This window comes from Sus scrofa, chromosome 8 (genome assembly GCF_000003025.6).
Source record: "Sus scrofa isolate TJ Tabasco breed Duroc chromosome 8, Sscrofa11.1, whole genome shotgun sequence".
NCBI lineage: Eukaryota > Metazoa > Chordata > Mammalia > Artiodactyla > Suidae > Sus > Sus scrofa.
Genome location: NC_010450.4, coordinates 1014536 through 1040177, shown reverse-complemented (window position 1 = coordinate 1040177; position 25642 = coordinate 1014536). Strand labels below are relative to the sequence as shown.

Here is a 25642-nt window from a genome sequence, read left to right as displayed (position 1 = left end):
AGCAAGGGCAGGGACCGAACCTGCAACCTCATGGTTCCTAGTCGGATTCGTTAACCACTGCGCCACGACGGGAACTCCTTTGCAGACTTTGTGATGATAGCCATTCTGGCTGGTGTAAGGTGGTGCCTCATCGTGGTTTTGATGTGCATTTCTCTAATCATGAGTGATGCTGAACATCTTTTCATGTGTTTTTGGCCCTTGTGTGTCTTTGGGAAAATGTGTTTAGATCCGCTGCCCACTTTTTGATTGAGTTGTTGGTTGGATACTGAGCTGCAGGAGATGCTTGTATGTTTTGCAGAGTAATCCCCTGTCCGTTGCTTAAGCTGCGAATATTTTCTCCCATTCTGTGCGCTTTTTGTTTACGGTTTCCTTTGCTGGGCGAAACGTTTAACTAGGTCCCATTTGTTTACTTTTGTCTACGTTCATTACTCCCTAGGATTAATTTTTGATGATGAAAACAAGTTTCGTTTAACCAACACAGAACTGTCCCGGAATCACCGACACTGAAGTCCAAGACCTTTACGACACGTAGGTTTCCTAGAAGTAAGCGCGCACCCGTCAGCGTCTGCCACTTCCTCGCGTCGCGGGCCCCGCAAGGCCTCGCTCTGCACCCCCGGCGCCCGGGCCAGCGCGCGGCACGGGGTGGGGGTCTGCCGGGGGACCGCGAGAGCTGCCTCCCGCTGGCTCTTCGCGCAGGATCCCCTAGGCGGCCTCCTGACCGCGACCTCGGCGCTCCTAGTGGCGCAGGCCCCCGCCTCTGGGGCCCCGCGGAGGACAAGCCGACCGGGGCCTGCCTCCTGACCGCCGCGGGACCCAGGCCACGGCTTCCCCCGGCCTGCGCGGCCACCACGCGCAAGCGCCGGTCCGGAGCGGCGGAGGCGGGTGCCCTGGCCAACCGGCGCGGACCGGCGCCTTCGAGCGCCAGCCCTGGGGGTCGCCCGCCCCGTGACGTCATCTTCCGAGGCCGTCCAGAGCCGGCCGCGGGCGCCGCCATGTTGCGTTACGGCGGCCGGTGCGCCCCCCCCCCCCGGCGCCGCCACGAAGCGTCTCGCCGAGGCCCCGCCCCGCCGTCACGTCACGCGGCTCGCCGGGCGGGCGCCGCCATGTTGGGGGTCCTCGTAGCGAGCGCGTAGGTGTCCTCATAAGATGCCGGCTCGGCGGCGCCCGGCTTTTTTCCCCCCAAGATGGCGTCCATGCGGGAGAGCGACACGGGCCTGTGGCTGCACAACAAGCTGGGGGCCACGGACGAGCTGTGGGCGCCGCCCAGCATCGCGTCCCTGCTCACGGCCGCGGTCATCGACAACATCCGCCTCTGCTTCCACGGCCTCTCGTCGGCCGTGAAGCTCAAGCTGCTGCTTGGGACGCTGCACCTCCCGCGCCGCACGGTGGACGAGGTGAGGCGGGCGGCGGGGCACCCTCCGGGCCCCTGGGACCCCGGCCGCCCCGGGCCCAGCGAGCGCGGCGGGCCGGGCCGGGCCGGGCCGGGCGCGCGGGGCGGGCCGGGCGCGCGGGCCGGGGCTCGGCCGCCGCTTCCCCTCGGGGCCCCGCCGGCCGCCGCTGCCCGCCGCGCGCTCGTGCCGCCGAGGGCGCGGGTCTGGCGCCCTTGCCGTCCGGCCCTTTCCCGTCTCGGCGAATTCATCGCGTTTGCGCGGAGGGTCGAGGCTGCCGTCGCCCCCCGAGCGGCCAACGCGCCCTTCGCCGCAGCCTCGGGCCGTTCCCGGCGGGGCGTCGGTGGCGGAGCGCTTCCCGGGTCGGACCCGCGAGCGGGGCGTCGAGCGCGGCGTGTCCTGCGTGGGCGGGTGGGCGCGCCCGTTCCTTTGGCGGCGGGGCCGCCCCCGTCGGTTCTCCGAGGACCGTGTGGTCGGGCGTCGCTTCCTGGGGTTCTTCCTTCTTCGGGGTTCTTGTGACTTGTTTGTCCCTTTTTCGTTCGTTTTTGTTTACGCCCGAGGGCATGCGTTCCACTGCTTTGGCGGAGTTTTACGATATTTATTTTGTTTTGTCTTTGAGGGCCGCACCCGCAGCAGGTGGAGGTTCCCAGGCCAGGGGTCTAATCGGAGCTCAGCCTCCGGCCTGCACCGCGGCCGCTGCAACGCGACCCCCCACGGCTCCGGCACCACCGGACCCTAACCCGCCGAGCGAGGCCGGACTGACCCGCAGCCTCACGGCCCTCGTCGCATTCGTTAACCGCTGAGCCATGATGGGGACTCCCTTGTGAAAAAACAGATTTTGGGGGGCTTCTCTGTGGCTCGAAGGACGGAGGATCCTCTGTCACTTCGGCGGCTCGGGTCCCTGCTGAGGCGAGGGTTAAACCCCTGGCCCCTCAACGTCCGCACTCCAGGGGGTGCGGCCAAAATAAGTACAAGTTAACACATACGTTTTGAAGAGCAGTCTTTTTTTCTTTTTTTAGGGCTGCACCTGCGGCACATGGAGGCTCCCAGGCCAGGGGTCCCGTCGGAGCTGCAGCCGCCGGCCTCCGCCAGAGCCACGGCCACGCGGGATCCGAGCCGCACCTGCGACCCACTCCCAGCTCAGGGCAGCGCCGGGTCCCGGACCCACAGAGCCAGGCCAGGGGTGGAACCCGCATCCTCGTGGGTAGCCGTCGGGCTCGGTACTGCCGAGCCCCGGCGGCAACTCTGAGTAGCGGTCTTCCTCACTCAGGCGTGCTCTGCCTTCCTTCCACCTGTGTGTCGCCCCCGCCGCCCCCTCGGCACGTGGAACGTCACTGGCCAGGGGTCAGACCCCCCGGCCGCAGCCCGAGCCGCAGCCGTGACCCCGCGGGCTCCGGCGGGTGCTGCTGGGCATCCGCTCCGGTGGGTGCTGCTTGGCATCGCTCCGGTGGGTGCTGCTGGGCATCCGCCCCGGTGGGTGCTGCTTGGCTGTCTTCGAGATCTTGGGCTGCGCAGACGCCCTCACTGTGACTGAACAGGCGTGCACCTCCGGTCTCCCCTACGGTTCCGGCCAGTCTTCTCTTGTTGAGGCGATGTTTCCCGAGGAGGCAGAGGAAACTCCCTCTTGTCTTGCCAGAGGCACAGTTTGCCTCTCACCTCTCAGAGCCTTCCTGGAACTCGGCCTGGGATGCATGTGAGTTTGTTTCCCCTCTGACGTGTTTACTGACCATGCCTGACCTGTGTTCGTGGCCAAGGCTGGAAACAAGCGGACGCTGTCTTTGGCCTAAGCCGTCCCGAGCTTGGCCTCGCGCAGGTGTCCGCAGTTCGTGGTGCTCGGGAAGCGAGGGAGCAGGCCGGGGAGAAGCAGTGGCGACACCTGCTTCGTGACGACACACAGCCCGGCTTCTCCTCAGGTGGAGGGACGGACAGGTGTCCTTGGGCTCTGCCGCCACCAGGGCCCCCCAGGTGCTCTGCTGACCACCCAGCCCCCTGCTGAAAGCGCGTGTGACCCTGGCCTCAAGCCTCCCCAGCTCCGCTGTTGGGGAGACTCGGCTTCGGGAGGGGTCCCCAGGGACCCCCTTGCTCGCCGCAGGTCAGGCGTCCTTTCTCCTCAGCTCTCCCTCGCCGTGCCTTCTGGCTCCACTCCCACCAAGAGGTGAGCCTGGCTCTCAGGTAGCCAGTGCGGTCGTTGTAAGTACGAGTGAATGCTGGGTTTTTCCGATGTGCAGAATGTCTGTGGACACGTGGTTGCCACTTCTACAGGACGCGTGTTCCTGAGGGCGACCTAACTTGTCGCTTTACCTGTAGGATTATGGTGATGTTTTGAATGGAAATGTTGTGTCTTTTTTTTCATTTCCTTTTTTTTTTTTTGTCTTTTGTCTTTTGGGGCCGCACCCTCAGCGTATGGGGGTTCCCAGGCTAGGGGTCTAATTGGAGCTGCAGCCGCAGGCCTACGCCAGAGCCACAGCCACGCCAGATCCGAGCCGCGTCTGCAGCCTACACCACAGCTCACAGCAACACCGGATCCTTAACCCGCTGAGCGAGGCCAGGGATCGAACTCGCATCCTCATGGATGCAAGTTGGATTTGTTACCGCTGAGCCATGATGGGAGCTCCCGGAATCGTTTCTTCTGAGTGTTTGGCCGAACTTAGTCGTGAAGCTGTCAGGACCTGGATTTTCTTGGCGGGAAGATGTCGAGTATTGGTGTTTGATGTTACGTTTTTTTGTTTTTTCGGTTTCGTCTTTTTAGGGAGACTCCGCGGCATGTGATCTTGAGTGGAATTGTCCAGGTGCTGTATATTTTCTGGCGATTTGGCGGTTTCCACTAGAATTTCACATTTATCAGCATCAAGATGATAACATCCTCGCGTCTTTTTTAACATTGGAAGCATGTGTGGCGATGTTCCCTTTTTCTTTCTTTTCTTTTCTTTTTTCATTTTTGGCCACCCTGAGGCGTATAGCGGTCCCAAGCCAGGGATCAGTCTGAGCCACAGCTGTGGCCTAGGCTGCAGCTCTGGCAGCGCCAGATCCTTTAACCACTGTGCCAGGCCAGGGGTCAGGCCTGTTCCTGGTGCTGCGGAGGTGCAGCTGACCCCGTTGCACCACGGTGGGAACTCCTCTTTTTTTTTTTCGTCTTTCTGCCATTTCTTGGGCCGCTCCTACGGCACATGGAGGTTCCCGGGCCCGGGGTTGAATCGAAGATGTAGCCGCCAGCCTACGCCACAGCCACGCCAGATCCTTAACCCACTGAGCGAGGCCAGGGATCAAACCCGCAGCCTCATGGTTCCTGGTCGGATTCGTTAACCACCGCGCCTCGACGGGAACTCTTTTTTCCATTGATTCGTCTCACCAGGTGGCTGTCACTCGTACAGGACTTCAAAGTGTCATAACTTTTAACTTCGTGTTTTCTGTTGCACAGTTTTTGTACTTTTGTATTTTCTTCCCTTTTTTTGTATTTATCTTGTTCTTTTTCTGATCTCTTAGGAGGGATGTCCTCATTTTTCAGCCTTTTTTTCTTTTCTATAATATACATTTTATGTCATAGGTTGTTTTTTTTTCTAGTCGCAGCTTTGGTTGCATTCTACAAGTGTGGATAAATAGTGTCACCATCACCAAGTCACAATACATTGTAATTTCTATGATGACCCTTTGTAATTGAGAAAAGTTTCTTAATTTCCTTACATGGGAGGGGGAGAAATTTTAGCTACATTTCTACCAGTGATTTCTAGCTAGACTGAGTGCTTGTCAGAGAAGGTAGTCTATATTAATTGTCATTTGAAATTCGAGATTTTCTTAATGTACTGTTTTTGTAAACATTGAAAATGAGCCTGAGAAGCGTGTTTAGGTCTGTGGGCCATTGCCCGTGTGCATTAAGTCAGGTTGTTTAATCGGGTTGTACAGCTATACGACAGTCTTACTAATTAAAAACTTTTTTAAGGAGTTCCCGTCGTGGCGCAGTGGTTAACGAATCTGACTAGGAACCATGAGGTTGTGGGTTCGGTCCCTGCCCTTGCTCAGTGGGTTAACGATCCGGCGTTGCCGTGAGCTGTGGTGTAGGTTGCAGACGCGGCTCGGATCCCGAGTTGCTGTGGCTCTGGCGTAGGCTGGTGGCTACAGCTCCGATTCAACCCCTAGCCTGGGAACCTCCATATGCCGTGGGAGCGGCCCAAGAAAAGGCAAAAAGAAAAAAAAAAAAAAAAAAAACCACACAAACTTTTTAAAATCGGTTAATGTTAGGGTGTGTTTATGTCTGTTATGGTTATGGATTTATCTGGTCCTTACAGTTTTATGAGCTTTTGCTTTATGTATTTTGAGGCTATGTTTTATTTTTGTTTTTAACTTCAATTTTTTGTCTTTTTAGGGCCACTCCCGCAGCATATGGAGGTTCCCCGGCTAGGGGTCGAATCAGAGCTGTAGCCACCGGCCTACGCCACAGCCACACGAGATCCGAGCCGTGTCTGCCACCGACACCACAGCTCACGGCAACCTGGATTCCCTGACCCACTGATTGAGGCCGGGGACCAAACCTGCATCCTCATGGATACTAGTCAGGTTTGCTAACCACTGAGCCATGATGGGAACCTGCACTTACTTTATTATTGTCAGTCATTTAAGGGTCTGATACCTCAGGGCTGTCATTCTGAAGGTGAAGCTTTTGATGTGGGACCAGCTGACAGGGACGTCCATGCCCCAACACTGTTGTCCAGGGCACCGCAGGGCGTCGGAACGCGTAGCCCGAGCTGCCTCGTTGTGCCGTGTGTGCTGTCTAGAGAAAGAGAGGGAGAGAGGTTTTTATTAAAAGGAGATGGCTCGCCCACATGCCTCCTGAAAAGTCCCAGGATCTGTAGCCAGCAAGTTGGAGACCCAGGAGAGCTGAACCATAGGTCTTTTTTTTTTTAAGGCCCATACCTGCGGCACATGGAGGTTCCCAGGCCAGGGCTTGAATCAGAGCTGCAGCTGCTGGCCTACACCACAGCCACAGCAACACTGGGCCTGAGCTGTGTCTGTGACCTACGCTGCAGCTCACGGCAACACTGGATCCTTAACCCACTGAGCGGGGCCGGGGATCGAACCCGCGTCCTCATGGATGCTAGTCGGGTTTGCTAACTGCTGAGCCACGACGGGAACGCCAATGCTGCCTCTTTGGTGTGTCCAGGCCTTCAGTTGATCGAATAAGGGCCACCTGAGTTAGGGAGGGCAGCGGCTTCACCGCAGTTCAGGGGTTAATCTTATCCGGAGATTTGTCACAGACACACCAAGAAGAACTTTTGACCTGGTGTCTAAGCACTTCTTGGCTGGACATGTAACAGCAAACGGTGCAGGGAGTTCCCGCTGTGGCACAGCGGGTTAATGAGCCGGCCTGTCTCTGTGGAGGCGCTGGTTTGATCCCTGGCCTGGGAACCTCTCTGTGTCTCAGGACTGAAGGAGGAGGAAAAGATAAACAGAAGCATTATACACCTGCTACAGCTCGTATTTCTTTCCTCCTCCCTTCCTTTTTTTTTTTGCTTGGCTCTGTGTCATTGACCTCAAAGTACCCCTTGGAGACAGTTAACAGAACAAACATACAGGAGTTCCCATCGTGGCTCTGTGGTTAACGAACCCGACTAGCATCCATGAGGATGCAGGTTCGATCCCTGGCCTTGCCGAGTGGGTTAAGGATCCGGTGTTGCCATGAGCTCCAGTGTAGGTCGCAGATGCGGCTCGGATCCTGCGTTGCTGTGGCTCTGGTGTAGGCCGGCGGCTGCAGCTCCGATTTGACCCCTGGCCTGGGAGCCGTGTGCTGTGGGTGCGGCCCTTAAAAAAAAATACGGAAAAAACCAAAAAACCCAAACAATACACAGTGAGAAGGGAATTGGATCCAGGCCGGTGCCACCTGGCCCCAGGGGAAGTCCCCCAGCCCCAGCGGGTTTCTGCCGAGTGCCCGAGGGAAGGCCGTGCGGAGCCAGGAGCAGCCGCCGCCGGGTGGAGGAGCTGTGGGCGCAGGCACGGGCGGCCGCGTGTTGGTTTTGCCTCTGGCCGCGAGTGCGCTGCCGGCTGCCGGGGCGGAGTGTCCATCTGCCGCTTCCCCAACCAGCCTCGTCCCTCGTCCCCTCCACTCTGCACGCGGACACGTTGGCCTCCACCCGTTGTCGCAGCGGAGGGACCTTCCTGTCGTCTGCCCTTGTGTCTCATCGAGGTCCACGCCCGGCTTTCTCTGGCGATCGTGTCCCCATTCGCTTCGATGGCCCGTCGCCGTGGGCCCAGCCTTGGCGGCCACCCGCCTGGCAGCAAGACCCAGCCCGGCTGAGTGCACGGCGGCGTCATCGGCATCCCTGCTCTCCTCGGGCTTCCAGGGGCGCCCGAAGGAGTCGCCCACGCCGAGGCTGGGCTGGGCTGCGAAAGGGGCGCGGCTGGCGGGCCGGGGCCCCGGGCCCTGCGCCTGCGTTCCCTGATGCCCTCTCGAGACCCGTCCGCTTGTTTTGTGATGCGTCTCTTCTCTTGAAAGCCTCTGAGTAGACAACCACCCTTAGCTCTCACCGTGGCGGAGGAAGGGGAGGCTAGTGACCCAGTGGCGTAGTTTACCCGTGGGGGCAGAAGTGTCAGGCCCTGCTCTCTAGGCACCTTCCACTTGCGGAGGGAAGCGAGGACAGCGGGAGGCAGCGCAGAGCGGTGGGCCGCTGACCGCAGGGCCGTGGGGCCTGAGTCCTGACGTCGGGACGTGTGCGCCGTATTCGAAAGGGCGCTGAGAAAAGGGTAAAAGCCGTGCGGAGTAAAACCAGTGACCCTCTTGTCTGAGACCTAAACTCTGCCACCAAAGGAGGTCGAAGGGGTGGTGTCCGGGGTGACTGATGGCCTCGGGAAGTCTTAGTCCAGAAGCGCGCGGCTGGCATCGCTGTCTCTTTATCCCCTGGGATGACAAACAGGTCAGGCCAGCTGCCCAGTGACCAAGACACAGCGTTTCCCAGGGGACACGCCACAGCTGCGGATTTGCAGGACCTACCCTTCTTCTCCGCTGAGAGTCTCTGCAGCCCGAAAGTCACAGGCTCGGAGTTCCCTGGTGGCTCGGCAGGCTAGAGATTTGGCGTTGTCACTGCTGTGACTCTGGTTACAGCTGTGGAGAGGGTTTGATCCCTGGCTTAGGGACTTCTTGCTGCCATCATGGCCAAAAAGATAAATAAAAATGAAAAGCAGAGTTCCTCCTGTGGCACAGTGGGTTGCAAACTTGATTGGTATCTGTGAGGATGCGGGTTTGATCGCTGGCCTTGATCTGTGGGTTGCAGATGGATCTGGCGTTGCCATGAGCTGTGGTGTAGGTTGCAGACGTGGCTCAGGTCCTGCCTGGCTGTGGTGCAGGCCGGTAGCTGCTGCTCTGGTTCGACCCCTAGCCTGGGAACCTCCATATGCCACAGGTGTGGCCCTAAAACAGACAGACTGCAGTTGGCAGTGGCTTGGGTTGCTGTAGAGGCGCAGGGGGTGAAAGGGTCTGGCGTTGCCACAGCCGAGGCTCAGATCCAGTCCCTGGCCCCGGGAACTTCCATATGCCATGGGTGCAGCCTTAAAAAATAAAAATCGGAGTTCCCGTCGTGGCGCAGTGGTTAACGAATCCGACTAGGAACCATGAGGTTGTGGGTTTGGTCCCTGCCCTTGCTCAGTGGGTTAACGATCTGGCGTTGCCGTGAGCTGTGGTGTAGGTTGCAGACGCGGCTCGGATCCCGCGTTGCTGTGGCTCTGGCGTAGGCCGGTGGCTACAGCTCCGATTCAACCCCTGGCCTGGGAACCTCCATATGCCGAGGGAGCGGCCCAAGAAATGGCAACAACAACAACAATAAAAACAACAACAACAACAAAAAAGACAGAAAAATAAATTAAAAAAAAAATCACAGGGTCTGGGAAACTTTGAAACATCCCACTTTGTGTGTGTGTGTGTGTGTGTGTGTGCGCGCGCGCGTGTGTCTTTTTAGGGCTGCACCTGTGGCATATGGACGTTCCCAGGCTACGCTTCAGCCACAGCGATGCGGGGTCCGTAACCCACTGAGCGAGGCCAGGGATCGAACCTGCGTCCTCGTGGATACTAGTCACATTCCTTTTCTGCTGAGCCCCGACGGGAGCCCCTGAGGTTGGGCTCCTGTTTGTCGTGCGTCCTGACTCTCCTCTGTAAAGATCCGGATGGGGGCGTTTCAGTGGATGTGGAGTATGTTGGCTTGTCTTCCTCAGTTTTCCCTCTGCTGCTTCGTCTGTGTTCTTCCTCTTTGGCCGCAGCACACCAACCCCACTCACCCGTGGCCGCCCGAAGCCCCTCCCGGAGACGCGGTGTGCGCACGTGAACTTGGGGGGACGTGCGCCAGTCCGTCAGGGCCGGCTTGCTTGCTGGTGCTTTGCTGGGGTTGCAGTGAGCAGGGGGCCGCAGAGCAGGCGTCTCCGCAGCAGGAATGTGCTGCCACAGCTCTGAGTGGCCGGAGGTCACTTCCACGCCTCTTCCCACCCTCGGGGCTCCGGTGTTCTGTCCTCCCGGCCCGCGCCCTCACGTGGTCCTCCCCGCGCGGGGGTCTGCGCCCAGGTTTCCCCCTTGCGCGAGGTGCTGGCGGCCGGAGGCCACTCGGACGACCTCGTCCTGTTGACCTCGGCCTCCCGCAGGCCCTGTCTGCAGAGGTCACGCTCGGAGGTTACTGGCCTCGGGATCCGGGGCGGCCTCCCTCGCCCCTGTGCCAGCTGCTCCTGCCGCGGAGAGAGTTGCCAGGCCGGGGACCGAGGCCGTGCCCCAGCGGGAGCCCAGGCCCCACGCCTCGAGCCTGCGGGTGGGGGACACGCGCGTGCTCGCTCACAGAGAGCGCTGGGGAGACCGCTGTGTCTTGTCTGTGCCCCAGCACCCGGCTGGGCCGGGCCCCGCGTGGCGGGGATGCCCGGTCACCAGGGATCCGCCACCTGGAGCGCGGGCAGGAGCCGCGTTCGTTCTCCAGCGGAACCCACCTGGTCTCCCGTCCCCGACGCTGGGCTCGGGCGGCAGCGACCGCTCTCGGCGACGAGGCCCCTGGACGGTGACTTGTTGGACGTGCTAGCCGGTCGGGCAGAAGGCTCGGGCGTCGGGAGTGGTGACGAGTGTCCCGAGGCGACTGTGGCAGAGCTTGTGCTGGCTTCCGTCCACAGCCTGTGTGGTCCCTGCTCCCTGGGCGGGGTCGCTCCTGCCAGGCCTGTTCCAGGGCCGAGCCCCAGGGTGGCCACGCCAGCCCTGCTGGAAGCGCGTTCTCCAGCCTGGGGGTGGCCACGCTGTCCTGGGCCCCAAAGCCCCTCACTGTCGGGCCTGCCCTCCCAGGCCGGCCACCCCGGTCAGCCTGCTCTGCCCCTCTCTCGGGGGGACCTGTCTCCTCCTGGGTTTATTTTGCATTTCTCTTATGTTAAATCCATTTTAAAATCATCTTCCTCATGATAAACTTTAAAATTTGACCTGTAGGATCAATACACGTCTGTCCTTTGTGTTATAAATACAGATATTTAGGAGTTCCCGTCGTGGCTCAGTGGTTAGCAAATCTGACTAGGACCATGAGGTTGTGGGTTCGATCCTGGCCCTGCTCAGCGGGTTAGGGAACCAGCGTTGCCGTGAGCTGTGGTGTGGGTTGCAGATGTGGCTCGGATCCCGCGTTGCTGTGGCTCTGGCGTAGGCTGGTGGCTACAGCTCCGATTCAACCCCCAGCCTGGGAACCTCCATATGCTGTGGGAGCGGCCCAAGAAATGGCAAAAAGACCAAAAAAAATTAAATAAATATAGATATTTATAAAACATAAACACACACGTGTGTGGGTTTTTTAATTGCCTGGGATAGAAGTTGCAACTGTTTTTTTCACCCAGCTTGCTGTCTCTCTTGGTAGCATTTATGGGATTTGGAGGTTTTTTGGTAGTTTTCCATGCAAAAAATACTTAGGTAGTAAAATTCGAACTCGTGTCTTTGATGGCTCTTTGGTTTAGAATCCTAACCACAGAAGCTGTCTTACTTACTCAGCAGTCACGCAGAAGAGACACGTGTAAGTTTTCTCCTAGTGCTTTTTTTATTTTCTAAATTTTTTTTCCTTTGTCTTTTAGGGCCGCATTCTGCGGTTATGTAGACGTTCTCAGGCTAGGGGTCGAATCGGAGCTGTAGCCCCGGGCCTACACCGCAGCCACAGCCACGCCAGATCCGAGCCGCGTCTGTGACCTACACCACAGCTCACAGTAACTCCAGATCCTTAACCCACTGAGGGAGGCCAGGGATCGAACCCGCAACCTCATGGTTCCTGGTCGGGCTCGTTAACCACTGCGCCACGACGGGAACGCCCGCTGGTGCTCTTCTTAGTCTGATTTCTCAAATTGAGGTGCGGTCCATTTGGCATTTATCTGGGCGTAAAGCGGGCAGTGAGGACGGGGCTGACCCGGGGCCTTTCCGACTCGATTGTCCGAGGAGCTGACCCGCCTCTCCCTCTTCCTTTTCTTGTTCTTGGTTTTGCTTCGTGACCCTCGCACAGGACGTTGAGGCTCAGGGTGTCCGGTTCTGAGGAAGGAGCTGTGCGGTGTGAGCAGGGTCACCCCGGGTGTGTCGCGTCACTGGGGGTGTCCGTCTTTGTGCTGTTGAGGGCACTGGCCACCGCTCAGGCCTTGCTGGGGCTCCTAAAGATTTCACCGCATCTCAGGTCTGTTTCTCGGTGTGGTCTTTTTATTGCTTTCGTCAGCTGTGGTCGTGCCGTGTCTCTGACTCGGTTCTCTGCTTTTTGTCCTTATTTTTTCTTCTTTGCTCTTTAGGGCCACACTCACAACATATGGAGGGTCCCAGGCTAGGAGTCTAATCGGAGCTGTAGCCGCCGGCCTGCACCCCAGCCACGCGGGGTCCAAGCCGCTTCTACAGCCTACACGGCAGCTCATGGCAACACCGGATCCTTAACCTACTGAGCGAGGCCAGGGATTGAACCTGCAACTTGACGGCTCCTAGTCGGGTTCGTTTCCGCTGCGCCGCGATGCGAGCTCCTCATGTCCTTCCTTTGGCGTTTGGCGTTTGGCGGTGCTGTCCCCGCAGGGCGCCGACAACCCCGTGGCGGCTCCTCTGCTGCCTCCTCCAGGCTCCGGGCTCCCCCTGCGCTCACGGGAGCTCCCAGCGAGGGAGGCCTGGAGCCGTGTCCCGGGTGACGAGCCCTGCTCCAGGGACAGGCCTGTCCTTGTCCTGCCGGCCCGCTGCCTCCATCTCAGCCGCACTTCCTGGGCTCTCGGACTTGTGCCGCCTGGTGACACGATGCTCGGCCAGGGCTGGGGAGGCCCCTGCCCGCAGGCGCAGACACGTTCTCTGGGTCCCAGGCAGGAGCCTGGGTGTGAGGCCAGCCTGTGGGCTCTGACTCAGCTTCGCCCTGAGCTCCCCCTGCCCCTCCCTTGTACAGATTTTCCGGTTGGGATAGTCACGTAGGACCCATTCTTGTAAAGTGTGCACATCGAGTTCCCGTTGTGACTCAGCGGTAACGAACCTGTCCATGAGGACGCGGGTTCGGTCCCTGGCCTCGCTCAGTGGGGTAAGGACCCGGTGTCACTGTGAGCTGTGGTGTGGGTCGCAGACGCGGCTCGGATCCCGCGTGGCTGTGGCTGTGGTGTAGGCCGGCGGCTATGGCTCTGACTCCACCCCTAGTCTGGGAACTTTGTATGCTGCAGGTGCAGCCCTAAAAAGCAAAAAAGTAAATACATAAAACATGAAGCGTCCAGATCAGTGATTCTGGTGTGTTTACGACGTGCCGTCGTCACAACTGTTTAACACAGCATGTTTGCGCCACACGGCGGGGGAAACCCTTTGCCCGCCGGCAGCCACTCCCTCCCCGCTCAGCTGTGGGGCCGCCGCCCCGCTTCCTGCGTCGGAGTTTACCTGTTCTGGACAGTTCGCACGTGTGTGCTCCCTCGTGTCTGGCTTCTTTCACAGAGCTTTGCGTTTGGAAGGCTCACCCATGTTGTCACACAGTTAGTGCTGCTTTTTCTTGCCAAACAGTAGCCGACGCACCGATAAACCCTCCGTTGCACAGGTGGTGACACGGGGTTGCTCCACTTTTTGGCTCCTATGAAGATAGCCATTCCGGAGTTCCCCTCGGGACTCAGCGGGTTAAGAACCCGACTCGTGTCCACGAGGATGCGAGTTCGATCCCTGGCCTGGCTCGTTGCAGCGTTGCCGTGAGCTGCGGTGTGGGTCACAGACGTGGCCCAGATCTGCGTGGCTGTGGCTGTGGCTGTGGTGCAGGCCGGCAGCTGCAGCTCCGATCAGACCCCCAGCCTGGGAACCTCCATATGCCGAGGGTGCGGCCCTATAAAGACAAAAAACCCCAGCCATTCAGTCCCTGTTTTTGGGGCAGACTTTCAGTTCTTTGGGGCAACACCTGGGAGCGCGGCGGGGTCCCGAGGAGACGGGCTGGTCTCTTTGAGGCGCCCCGGCCGTGGCGTCAGGCCTCCCACGTCCCCACCCCGTGGCTGGTGTCACCTGTTTTTCCTCGGGTCACAGGCAGGAGGCGGCACCCACGTTTGGCCCGCGTCAGTGACCTTCGCGGCCTCCCCTGGTCTCCGCACGGCCGGCCGTCTGTTTGCTTCTTGTTCTGGGTGCTTTGGGGCCACCGCCGAGGGGGCTGCTTCTGGGGAGCCGCGTCACGTGGGACTTGGGTTCCGAAGCCGCTGTCCTTCTTGACGCGGTGTTAGTTTGCCAGGGACGTGTCTGGACCCCTCGCGCCCCCGTGGCTGACCGGGAGGTGCTCTCCCTTTCAAGCCTGATGTTTGTAACGTAGGAGGGTTTAGAGCTCAGCGGATGAAAGGGGAAAGGTGGGAGGTGGGTTTATTTTTCCGTAACGTCATCTAGAAGCTGTCTGCTGCAAACATCACGAGACGTTTCCTGTTTTTGCTGCAAATCAAAAGAGCGCATTTCCCTGCATTTTGAGAGACAGGCCTTTGGAACTGGGTCAGCTGGCACTGAGCCTGTGGATCCTGTGCGTGGCCTACAGGAGGGCCCCCCGTCTGCCCCCCCCCGACGTCGGGCGTGGCTGGTGGGGACTCTGGGACACTGGGCCCAGCCCGGGTGGGCTCTGGCCGCACGGGTGTGGATGGGGGCTCCCCAGGCAGGTCAGGCCTGCCTGAATCCCGAGGGCAGTGGGCCGCTGGGCCAAGGCCCAGGCCAGCGAGCAGGCAGGTGGAGCCCAGGGCTTGGGTGGGGGAGGGAGGCACGCGGAGGGCCGTTCAGCTCTCGGGACTCTCAGACAGCAGTGACTGTGGCAGGACAGCGGGCAGTGCCACGGGAGCCGGGCTCTGGGCTCCGCGCAGCCCTGGGAGGAGGATCCAGCCTCGCAGGGAGGGGACGCGGGCAGGGGTGCGGCTCCGGCCGGGCGTGGCCCTGGTCCTCTAGCAGCCGCCACCTCCGGGTTCTTCCCTGGCCCCGCAGCCCTGCTGGAGGGTGGCTCGCCACTCCTGGTTGCCTTCCTGCCACATCGGAGCCTGGGCAGCAAGGCGTGGGACAGGGCTCAGCGCCGCCTGCCTCAGGGCCCCGACGCCACCTGGCCGGGCTCCGCGCACTCTGGGGGCCTCAGCAGCAGGTGCCGAGAGAGGCGTTTCGGGAGCTGGAACAGGCTGCTCCCTCGGGGCCTGTCTCCTGCTGTCCCGCACATGGAGCCGCCGGGAGGCCGGGGGCAGGGGGGAAGCGCTGCCCCGGGCGGGACGGTCCGCAGGCCAGGGCGGGGGTTGGGCGTTGCAGCCTGGCCGGGACGGGCGGCCAGGGACCGGTGGCCCTGGGGTGGGGGGGGCAAGGCTGCAGAGGCAGGACACGGCCCTGTGAGACAGCAGGACGGGGCGGGCGACCAGGACTGTCCCCTGTCCTTCCTCGGCAGATGAAGGGCGCGCTCACGGAGATCATCCAGCTGGCCACCCTGGACTCGGACCCCTGGGTCCTCATGGTGGCCGACATCCTGAAGTCCTTTCCTGACACCGGCTCCCTGAACCTCGATCTCGAAGAGCAGAACCCCAACGTTCAGGACATCCTAGGAGAGCTGAGAGAAAAGGGTAGGTTGAGTGTGTTTGGCCTGTGCTGCAGGGGGAGGTGGGTTTCTTTAAAACGCCCCTTCGGAGATGAGCTTGGCCTTGAGAGCATTAGGTCGTGTGTGCTGTGTGCACGTGCTGTGCTCCTGAGACGTGCCCGTAGACACGCGCGCCCACCCGCTGCCGGGTGGCATTTTGCGCATCTTTGAAAACAGCAGCCCGTGCGCTCCTTCCCCAGGGCATCTGCTGTGCCCAGGGTGCCTGCTGTGCCCAGCGCCCCCTTTACTTATTTTCACGTGCGCACATGCTCTCTCCCCACTCGGCTCCCTGAGGACACGAACTCTGCCAATTCAGGCTGTACCTCCGGGGCCTAGAACACTCGCTGGCGCAGAACAGACACGCGTATGTGTTGAAAACATCATTAGTTTACATTCTTTAGAACGTGAACTGAAAACTACTCAGAAAACATTTGCAAATCGTCCTCAAAAGCACGGAACGATGAGGTCCGTTGTCCCCCCGCCACGCGGGCCCCTCTCCCAGCGGGAGCATTGCAGCTGCAGCCCCTTAAAGACGGAGGCAGCAGGGCCGGTGCCCGCCACCCACGAGTGGCCTCCGGTGCCTCTTCTCGGCTCCGCGTGGCCGCCCACACCGCGGCTTCCACTCGACTTGCAGCTGCCCACGGACTGCGTGGGCACCCCCAGAGCATTGGGGTGCAGACCCAAGCTGTCCCTGTCCTGGTCATCCCCTGACGAGGGTCCAGACAGGTCCAGGCCACCCGGGTGCCCTCCCTTGGCCGGCAGGGGCCTGCCCCGACGCTGCCCCTGTCTCCCGGAGCAGGGCTGGGCTGGCCCGTGCTTTCCCTCCAGGGCAGCTCGTTACCAACCTGGGCAGCGGGCTTGGGGCTTCTCATGCGGCCCCGAGAGGCCCCTGATGGGGGCCATGGGCCTGTGCCCCTCTGCTGCTGCCCTAGCAGGTGCACGGAACAGCTTCCAGAGGGCTGTGTTGATGGGCCTCTGTGGCGCCAGCCCTCAGCAAGTCCGGTGATGGGGGACGGGGGGGTGGCAGGCGCTTCTGCCTTTAAAAAGCTCCCAGGGATCCTGCTGTCCTGGACCTTGGGCCAGCGTGGCGGCCGGGCTGGCTGGGTGGCGGCAGGCCGGGGATGCTTGTTTCGGTTTTGAGATCCAAGCAGAGGCGCCACCTGCCAGGTTGTGGGTTGTCATCTCCTGTGAGCTGTGAACACGGTGGCCTGTGCGACACGCACCTCCTAACGTGTTGGTTCTTGAACGGGCAGTGAACGAGTGCGAGGCCTCGGCCATGCTCCCGCTGGAGTGCCAGTACCTGAATAAAAACGCCCTGACCACCCTGGCCGGGCCCCTCACGCCCCCGGTGAAACACTTTCAGTTGAAAAGGAAGCCGAAGAGCGCCACGCTGAGGGCGGAGCTCCTGCAGAAATGTGAGTGCCCGAGGGCGCGGGTCTGGGCGGGCGCTGCCCGGGGAGGCCCAGCCGCCGTGGCAAGACCGCCTGCCAAGCAAACCGCGCCTGTCTTAGGCCTGGAGCTTTTGTTTTTAGATTTCTTCGGGGGGTTACGGTACCTAAGTTGTCTTCTTTTTGGGGGGGGCCGTGCCTGCGGCATGCAGAAGCTCCTGGGTCAGGGGATTGAACCCTCGCCGCAGCAGTAATGATGCCAGATCCCTAACCTGTGCACCACAAGGGAGCTCTTCGATGCCCCGTTTTCAAAGAATCCAGATAAAACACAGCAGCCCTGGTGACTCTTGTTCCGGGTGGACGTGCCCTGGGGTCAGCCCCGCTCTGCGGCTTCACGGAGCTGGCAGCGCGCAGTGCAGGCCTCGGGCTCCTGGGCAGCTCCCTGGGGTTGGCTCAGCTCCTCAGACCCTCCACGTGGTCAGTGGTTGCACCTGCCAGGCCAGGTGCTGGCGTGGGGCTGTGTCCCCTGCTGTGGGGAGGGTCCCTTGTTTCCTGCCTCATGGTTCCACGTCTGTGAAGGGAGGTGCTGGCTCATGCCTACCGACCACCAGCGAGGGCGCCCCGGGGGCTGCCCGCCCCCTGCCCCCCCCCCAGCTCAGCTCTGCCACGTTCTGTGCCAGCCTTGCCCCTTGTCTCTGGGAGGTGCAGCCTCAGCGGCTCTGTTCACTGAGGGTGGACTTTCCTGCACAGACAATGCAGTTGTGACATTTGAACTTGGGCCTCTCGTCCCACAGCTGATGTGTGTCTGTGCGTCAGTCCTTCCAGCTTCCTTGTAACTCAGACGGAGGGACGCCATCCGTCCCTCCACGGCGACGGGCGCCTTGTCGCTGCGGGGAGCACTGACACCCGCCCCTCCTTGCAGCCACCGAGACCGCGCAGCAGCTGAAGAGGAGTGCGGGCGTGCCCTTCCACGCCAAGGGCCGCGGGCTGCTCCGCAAGATGGACACGACGAGTAAGGCCCGGGCCCGGGTCTGTGCGGAGGGTGCCCAGAGCCACGCCGTCCCTCGCCCGCGGAGGCCTGGAGTGCTGGCTCTTGCCCGCGGAGGCCTGCTGCTGTGCTGCGGGCCCTGCCGGCTGCCGGGACAGGACAGCCCCTCTGCGCGCTGTTGCTGCCGCACTGCGCTCGCTCGGCCGCCTCCGGGTGCCCCAGGGCTGGGGGCCCAGGGCTCTGAGACGCGGGCGCGGGGTGCTGGGAGGTCCTGCAGGGGCTTCACAGATGGCCGTTCCCCCAGCTCCGCGTGGCCCGCGTCGCAGGGCCCCAGGCTGCCAGACAGGCGAGGAGGCAGGTGGGACCGGCAGATGCCTGCCCCCCGGAGCCGCAGGGAGGCTCCCCTGGGCTGGCCGTCACCCAGGAGGCCTGGCCGGCACATCAGGTTGACACGGGCTGTCACTGTCACGTCCCTTCTGTCCCCATGTGCTGGTCCCCCGAGACAGCTTCCTTCCCTGCCCCGGGGCCACGTGTGACCTCAGGAGTGGGCAGGGGACAGGCCCCGTTCAGAAGGGAGCGCCCTCCCTGTGTCAGGTGACTTCCCTGAGACAGGGCTGGGCCTGGGCGGGGAGGGTGCGGGTCCGGCTGCAGAGCGGGGGCTGCCAGCCCGCCACGGGCCCCTTCACCGGGAGACGCGCGAAAGGGGAGGTTGCAGGCGTGTCTCTGCCAAGGAGGTCCTCCTCAGCTGTGGTGCCGTCGGGTCCCACAGCCCCGCTCTTCGGGGCAGGCTGACCCCCACTCGGGAGGGTGGGCCTGGGGTCCCAGCGTCCCGGGTGTCGCCTCCCCTGCCCTCGCGGAGATGCGGCGAGTCCTCGGGAGCGCTTGCCCGGCTCGTGGGCGGCAGGGGCCGAGCTGGGGCACGGCGGGCGTGACGGGGCGGACGAGTTGCTGCCCGCTGGGCCCTGACCGGCCGCCGCCCGCAGCCCCGCTCAAAGGCATCCCGAAGCAGGCGCCCTTCAGGAGCCCCACCGCCCCCAGCGTCTTCAGCCCCGCCGGGAACCGGACCCCCATCCCGCCGTCGCGGACGCCGCTGCGGAAGGAGAGGGGCGTGAAGGTGGGCGCCCCCCTGCCCCCACCCCCCGCCCCCTGCCCTGGCGGCTCTGCTCCCAGGGCCCTGCCCCGCGTGCCGGGCTGAGCGCGGGCCTCTGTCTCGGCAGCTGCTGGACATCTCGGAGCTGGACATGGTGGGTGCCGGCCGGGAGGCGAAGCGGCGGCGCAAGACGCTGGGTGTGTATCTGGGCCGCGTCTCTGTCTCGGGCTCGTCCCCTGTGCCGCCTGTTGTCCCCCTGAGCCCGGGGGGGGCCGCCAGGGCGCTGAGGCCACTGCTCTGCCGGCAGATGCGGAGGCGGTGGAGAAGCCGGCCAAGGAGGAGACGGTCGTGGAGAACGCCACCCCGGACTACGCGGCCGGCCTGGTGTCCACTCAGGTAGGGCTGCGGGCCCCCTGGTCCTTGCTCAGCCGCTGGAGCAGGTCCTGTTGGAGGACAGACGTGCGGCCGCGGCGGAGGCGTGGCCCTGGCCGCACCGTGCTCCCTGGCGGGTCCTCTCCATCCAGCGAGGTGGCCGGGCAGGCCTCGCGGGAAGGCTGGCCTGGGCCTCGCTGCTCGGAAGGCCTTGGTCTGCCCGCGGGAGCCGGTCCTGCCTGCCCTCGGGCGGCTGGACTGCCAGGCACCATGTCACACCTTGTCGCTGTCATTCGTTTCTGGGTGTCAGGCAACTTGCCTCTTATTTCTCGTAACGCCTCTGCTTTTGTGGCAAGAAAAACATCGTTGAGCTTCTCTCGGAGACGGCTGGTGTGGGAGGCTCCACAAACCGCAGGAGCGGCCCCCGAGGCCGCTCCAGGCTCCTCCTGTGGGCACAGCAGTGCCCTGTCTTGCTGCTGCGGCACTGGAGGCGCCGAGGCCCACGGGAGCCGGCAGCGCCCGGTCTGGGGCAGCGCGCGCTGAGCCCCGGCCTCTGGGCGGAGCCGCGGCCTCTGTCTTCCAGAAACTCGGGTCCTTGAGCAGCGAGCCTGCGCTGCCCTCCACCAGCTACCTGCCCGCCACGCCCAGCGCGGTCCCAGCCTCGTCCTACATCCCCAGCTCCGAGACCCCGCCAGGTGAGCAGGGAGTCGCCCACGTGGCGCTTTTTTGGGTGTCAGGCCTTCTGTCCCGCGTCTCTTTCCTCAGCCCTGCTGCTGGCAGCGGGGCACTAAACCTGCGCTCCCAGCTGCTCTGCGCCTTCCTGGGCCACACGGGAGCTGCTCCCCAGGCGGCAGCAGGAGCACGTCTCAGCCCCCGGTTCAGAAGGAAGGTGTCTGAAGCGTAGTCCTGTGGGCTGTGCCCAGGCTTTTCCTCCCTGGGTTTAGCTGTGCTGCCAGGCAGGAGCCCGGCCCCGGGAGGGGGCCCTGGGGGTCCGGCAGGGCTGGATCCCGGGACCTGCCTTCTGGCGTCTCAGCAGGGCCGGCTTGGGGCTGGGGAGCTGGTCCCCAGGCCAGAAGGGGACCAGAGCCTGGACGTCTGGTCTGCCCGTGGCCTCTGGCCCACTGCCCAGTTGGCAGCACCACCCTGGCCCCGGTGCCCCGTAGGGGCTGTGCGGGCTCCATCGTCAAGGCCTCTCACCAGGCCACACCTCGCTTGCAGCCCCATCTTCCCGGGAAGCCAGCCTGCAGGCCAGCCGGCCGCCCGAGGAGCCCAGTGCCCCAAGCCCCGCGCTGCCTGCACAGTTCAAGCAGCGGGCACCCATGTACAACAGTGGCCCAAGCCCTGCCGCCCCGCGCCCCCTGCACCCAGCTCGCCCCTGACGCCCACCACGCCCCCAGCCGTTGCCCCCGCCGCCCAGACGCCTCCGGTGGCCATGGTGGCCCCCCAGGCCCAGCCCCCTGCCCAGCAGCAGCCCAAGAAGAACCTGTCGCTCACGGTAGGTGGGCGGGGCGGGGTGGCGGCCCCGCGGCTGGGGTGCGGCTGTGCCCTGGGTGGGCTGGCGGGGCCCCGGTACCCACACCTGTTCCCCGCCGCAGAGGGAGCAGATGTTCGCTGCGCAGGAGATGTTCAAGACGGCCAACAAGGTCACGCGGCCCGAGAAGGCCCTCATCCTGGGCTTCATGGCCGGCTCCCGAGGTGGGTCCGCGGCCGGGAGGGGGCAGGCGGGGGGGGGGCGGGTCCCGCAGGGCGGGGGCGGGGGGCGCGGGTCCCGCAGGGCTCGGGGGCGGCTCTGCGGACCCAGGCCCCCTCCCAGCGGCCCCCGCCCCCGCCCCGCAGAGAACCCGTGCCAGGAGCAGGGCGACGTGATCCAGATCAAGCTGAGCGAGCACACGGAGGACCTGCCCAAGTCGGACGGCCAGGGCAGCACCACCATGCTGGTGGACACCGTGTTCGAGATGAACTACGCCACGGGCCAGTGGACGCGCTTCAAGAAGTACAAGCCCATGGCCAACGCGTCCTAGGCCGCCGCCGCCGCCTCGGGTTTAGGTTCCGTGTCCCTGGGGTGTTTTGGACTCGGTTTTTAAATTTTAACGTGGGTGGGTTCCCTCGTGTGTGATTTGAGGCACTTTTTTGGATTCAATCTTACTTTTTTGAATGTTCAACTTGGCCAAAAAAGTTGTAACTTCCTGATCGTAGCGACAGCTCTGCCTGGTAGACGGATCTTTTTTATTTTTCTTAAGTTCCGCCCGCCTGGGGGGAGGCCCTTCCTCGCTGGAGCAGCGCGCTCCCCGCCCCATGAGGCAGAGGGACCAAAGCGGGCGCTGAGGGCAGGGCGGGGCGGGGCGGGCCCGGGCCGTAGGCGCCCCGCGGGGTTGGGGTTTGTATGTGTCTTTTGTACGGTCGCGAGCCTCTGAGCCCAGTCCCTGGGTCACCTGTTTCCATTGTAAAAACGACCTGAGTCATTAAAGTTGAGCTTTTCTAAAGAAAGCACCAGAGCTGTGTTTCTGGCCAGCTCGACCTCACTGCTCTGGGGGCCCGGCCCCCCTAGGGGCGGGTGCCGCTGGGGTCAGCCCAGGGGTTACTCCTTGGGCGGGGGGCGGGGAGGGCATCAAAGACTCTGGAGTCACGAGAAGGACCAAGGCCCGGGGCTCAGCTCCTCCCCCATCGCGGCACCTTCAAGGGCGAGGGCTGTTGCTTAAGATGGAAAAGCCACCTTTTTCCAAGACTGCTGTCTCTGTGCTCGTGTGACGGACACCTCGGCCCTACTTCCACGGCCACCAGGGGGTGACAGCAGGGGGCTGTGCCAGACGCCTCAAGACGATGGATGCTGGCGACTGGGAAAATGGAGAAAGATCCCAAGCTTGACAGTGCCGTGTGACATTAAATGAGTTTAAGAAAGAAGCCTTTAGACATTTTTAATACAAAAATACTCATACACAATTTTCCAAACAGAATTTCTCCTTAAATGCTATTATTATTTCCCCCCCCCCAACGGGCAATTCTCAAATCTACATTTCAGCATGTTTCCCCCGGAAGTGAACTTCAAGTTTTTAAGTCTCTGAACTGGCGGTAGCACCTGGGCAGTCCCACGAGGCGGGCCCTGGCCTGGCTCCGTGGCGCCCAGACGGCAGCAGGCGCGCCAGCGCTCGCATCTAGCTTCCCACTGGCGCGTCACATCTCAGCAGGGCCCCGCGAGGCGCAGGGACACTGCGTGTCTCACAGGATCAAGAATCTGGCAGCTGACGAGATGTCTGCATCACCTTTCACGAAAACGGGCTCTTCTCGTTCCCGAAAACAAGCTAGTCCTCGAAGGCGGGCGCCGCACGCCGGTTTGCGCCAAGGCGAGGCCTGGGGAGGCGCTGGGAGCACAGACCTGAGTGGGAGGCGGTGTCCGGAGTCCTCGCTGCATCGGACACGAGCCTGCGGCCCGCACGCAAGGCGTCCCTAGGCTCTCGGGCAGTTCTCGTTTTGTTTCCGCTTCGCATAACTGACCGAGACCTGAAACCGACCTTCAGAAAAGACCACATCCGTCCGGCAAGGACGCTCCCCTCAGGCACAGAGGCCCCGGCCCGGCGGGAGGGCCCTTCCAGCTCCGCTCGGCTCTTCCCGCTCCGCAGCCTGTCGGACTCCGATCCCTGCGCTGGTTTTCTACACGTGCTCAAGTTAGTGTTATCTGCTTGTGAGTCTCAGAGTTTGGAAAGAGGGCGACCACGTCTGAACTGTCCCAGCACTTCCTCCAGAAAGAGGGATTTGGAAATAATCACAAAGTTCTCCTGGGAAATACAAAAATAAGTTAATCTGTTCCCCACAGCGCACGGCAGAGCCAGCTCTGAGGTCCCGGCTGCGCACGAGCCCCTCGCTGGGGAAGGACGGGAGAGGACACGAGCCCCGGGCTCCAAAGGCCAGGGGCTCCCACGGCCGCCGTGCCCGCGCCAGGCACCCGGGGTGCAGGACAGGGATGCTGCCGGGCCAGGTCCAGGGCACGAGGAGCAGGAGTCTCTGTCAATCCAGTATTTTCCTACGACCACTCGAGGGAGACCAGAGTCTGAACCAAAACATCCCCAGTCCCCACATCGCGCCAGGCAGGCGGCTTCCGGGATGACTGAGCCACGTGCAGGAGCATCTTCACGAGGACAAACTTGTACCCCCAGTCCCACGTACAGTCACTTTCCCAGGGTCACCACTGATGGGCCACGGGCCGGTCGCCGTCACAGGCTCTCCCAGTCGTGCCCGCAAGGCCCGGGCACCTCACCCGAGGCACGCCGTTCCCCGGGGTCACGGCCTGGCAGAGCCCCACGGAAGCAGGGAGCTGGGGTCCAGGCACCCCCTGCAGTCCAAGCAGGAGGCCTCAGCAGCAGTTTCCAAGGACCCGCGTGTCAACTTGTCTGCAGAAGCGATGTCTTTAGTTACCTTGAGAAAAGGCCGAGGGGTGAAGGATCCAGCACCATCACTGCTGTGGCTCAGGTTCCATCCCTGGTGTGAGAACATCCGCGTGCCACGGGCGCGGTCAAGAAAGGAAGAAAGGGCCAGAAAAAAGCACCTGCTGCCGAGTGGCCCCTTCCCTCGCACTGCGGGTGGAGGCCGGCAGGCTCGCGGGCACCTGGCGAGACGCTTCCAGCGTCCAGGGCCCGGAAAGCGGGAGTCCGGCGTCCATGGAGAACCCAGCCCTTCCCGGAAGCGCCTCACCCTGGGGCCGGGCCGGTGAACAGCTCAGAGTTAGTGGGAATTGCGGGGTCAGGCCCCGAGCCCTGGACGTCGGCCCCGTGCAGCTCGCGTTTCCCAGGAACAGACCCGCAGGCGAAGGGGTCCCGTCCGATGGCCGCGGTCCTGAGCTCTGGGTCTCTCCTCAGCCCGAAAGCGAGTCCTGGACTTGCACGTTGCCCGCGAGCTCGGGTCCTGAGCACCCCGCAGCCCTGCTGTGTGACGAGCCCCAGGGACCGCCGGGCAGGGCCCAGGCAGACTGGTTCCTTAAGTCGTCACTTGACACAGCTGAGCGGGGGCCACACCCACGGCGCTCGTCCCTGCTGCTGCGAGAACTCAGGACGCATCAGTAAATACGCATCTCAGTCGGTGGTGATTTGTGAAACAGTTTAGCAAAAATATATTGAAAATAAAAGCCAGAAACTGGTCAAGAAAAGCCAACTGCAAAAGTACACAAACTTTAGGAGGAACCTCAGGGAGGCAGCCCCGCCAGCCTGCGCCGTGAGGGCCGAGCCGGGGCGGGGGGGGCACCTGCGGGGCCTCACGACACGACGCTGCCCCCTCCCCCCCGTCCTGGGCTGCTGCTCACAAGGAGGGAAAAGAAGCATCTGGAGGAAAACTTTGCATTAGTACAAAAAAATCATACGTCTGTTCCATAAAAGCAAAATCATCAGAACCGTGGTTTCCGAGGAGTTTGGGGTCTGAGTCTCCGCCAGGGCCCCCGGTCTCTCCCGAGTGACGGCGGGAGGTGAGCAGGCCAGGTGACAGCGTGGAGATTCAAGGGTTCTTGGGAAAGAAACTACTTCCTCTGGCCGGTTCGGGTGAAGTAAAAACATTTCACACGCCAGCGACTGTTCAATCATCACTTGACCCTAAAGACACAGGCGGGAGGGACGCCGACACCCGGAGATTCAAGTTGGCCGTGGCCGTAAGGCTGTGTAGTGAGGCGTCTGTCCTGGACCGCCCGCAGCGCGGCGGGAGCCACGCGGCCGGACGGTCGTCAGTGCGGGCGCAGCGGACGCTGCGGAGACGGCTCAGTGGGGGAGGCGCTCCCTCCCCAGGAGGCCTGTGCGTCCGTCCTGGTGGCTGCAGGCCGCGTCCTGCGGGCCGGTCCCACGTCTGGCCCTCTACCCACAGGGCTGCCCCTGATCCGACGGAGCCGCGGCCTGGCGCTATTTGCCTTCTGTGACCCTGCGCCAGCACCGTCGCCGCCGCCTCCTGCCCTTGGGCTTGGCGGGCTCCGGGCAGGGCTGCTCAGTCTGGGCACTTCTGGCCGGCTCTGCCCTCAGGTCGTGCTCCGCGCAGAACGACCGCCCGTCCTGGGTGGAGCCGAAGGCCGTCCCGTCCTGGTGGTCCTTGCAGAAGGAATTGGGGCAGAAGTGGCAAAATGAAGTGGAGGGTTTGCCACACACGTCACAGTGATGCCAGGGACACTCCCACTTCCCTGCAAGGAAACAAGGTGTCACCAGACAGAAGTGATGGAGCAAGACTTTTAAACACGCAAACACGTCCATGGTCTGGAGCTCCCGTCGTGGCGCAGGGGTCAACGAACCCAACTGGGAACCATGCCGGTGCAGGTTCGGTCCCTGGCCTGGCCCAGGGGGTTGGGGATCCGGCGTTGCCGTGAGCTGTGGTGTAGGTGGCAGCCGTGGCTCGGATCCCGCGTTGCTGTGTCTCTGGCGTAGGCCGGTGGC

The 25642-nt window shown here is 62.4% G+C and overlaps 2 protein-coding genes across 6 annotated transcripts in view; one reads left to right on the top strand and one right to left on the bottom strand.

Annotated features, from left to right (window-relative positions):
- Positions 1087 to 21735, top strand: NELFA (negative elongation factor complex member A). The gene is given in 12 exon segments (XM_003128808.5): positions 1087 to 1394; positions 15224 to 15395; positions 16663 to 16824; positions 17720 to 17809; positions 18769 to 18899; positions 19003 to 19072; positions 19183 to 19271; positions 19831 to 19942; positions 20466 to 20591; positions 20594 to 20742; positions 20843 to 20942; positions 21084 to 21735. Coding segments are annotated over 12 exon segments (1596 nt in total). The 5' UTR covers positions 1087 to 1184; the 3' UTR covers positions 21269 to 21735.
- The window catches only part of NSD2 (nuclear receptor binding SET domain protein 2), a 79201-nt gene continuing 75704 nt past the window's right edge, over positions 22146 to 25642 (bottom strand). For all 5 annotated transcript variants that reach the window (XR_002346526.1, XM_021100910.1, XM_021100913.1 and 2 more), the window contains one exon: positions 22146 to 25392. Coding sequence is in view for 4 of the 5 variants with exons in the window: in XM_021100910.1 (XP_020956569.1) it covers positions 25121 to 25392 (272 nt within the window). In the remaining variant the exon portion in view is untranslated. The remainder of the gene's footprint in view (positions 25393 to 25642) is intronic.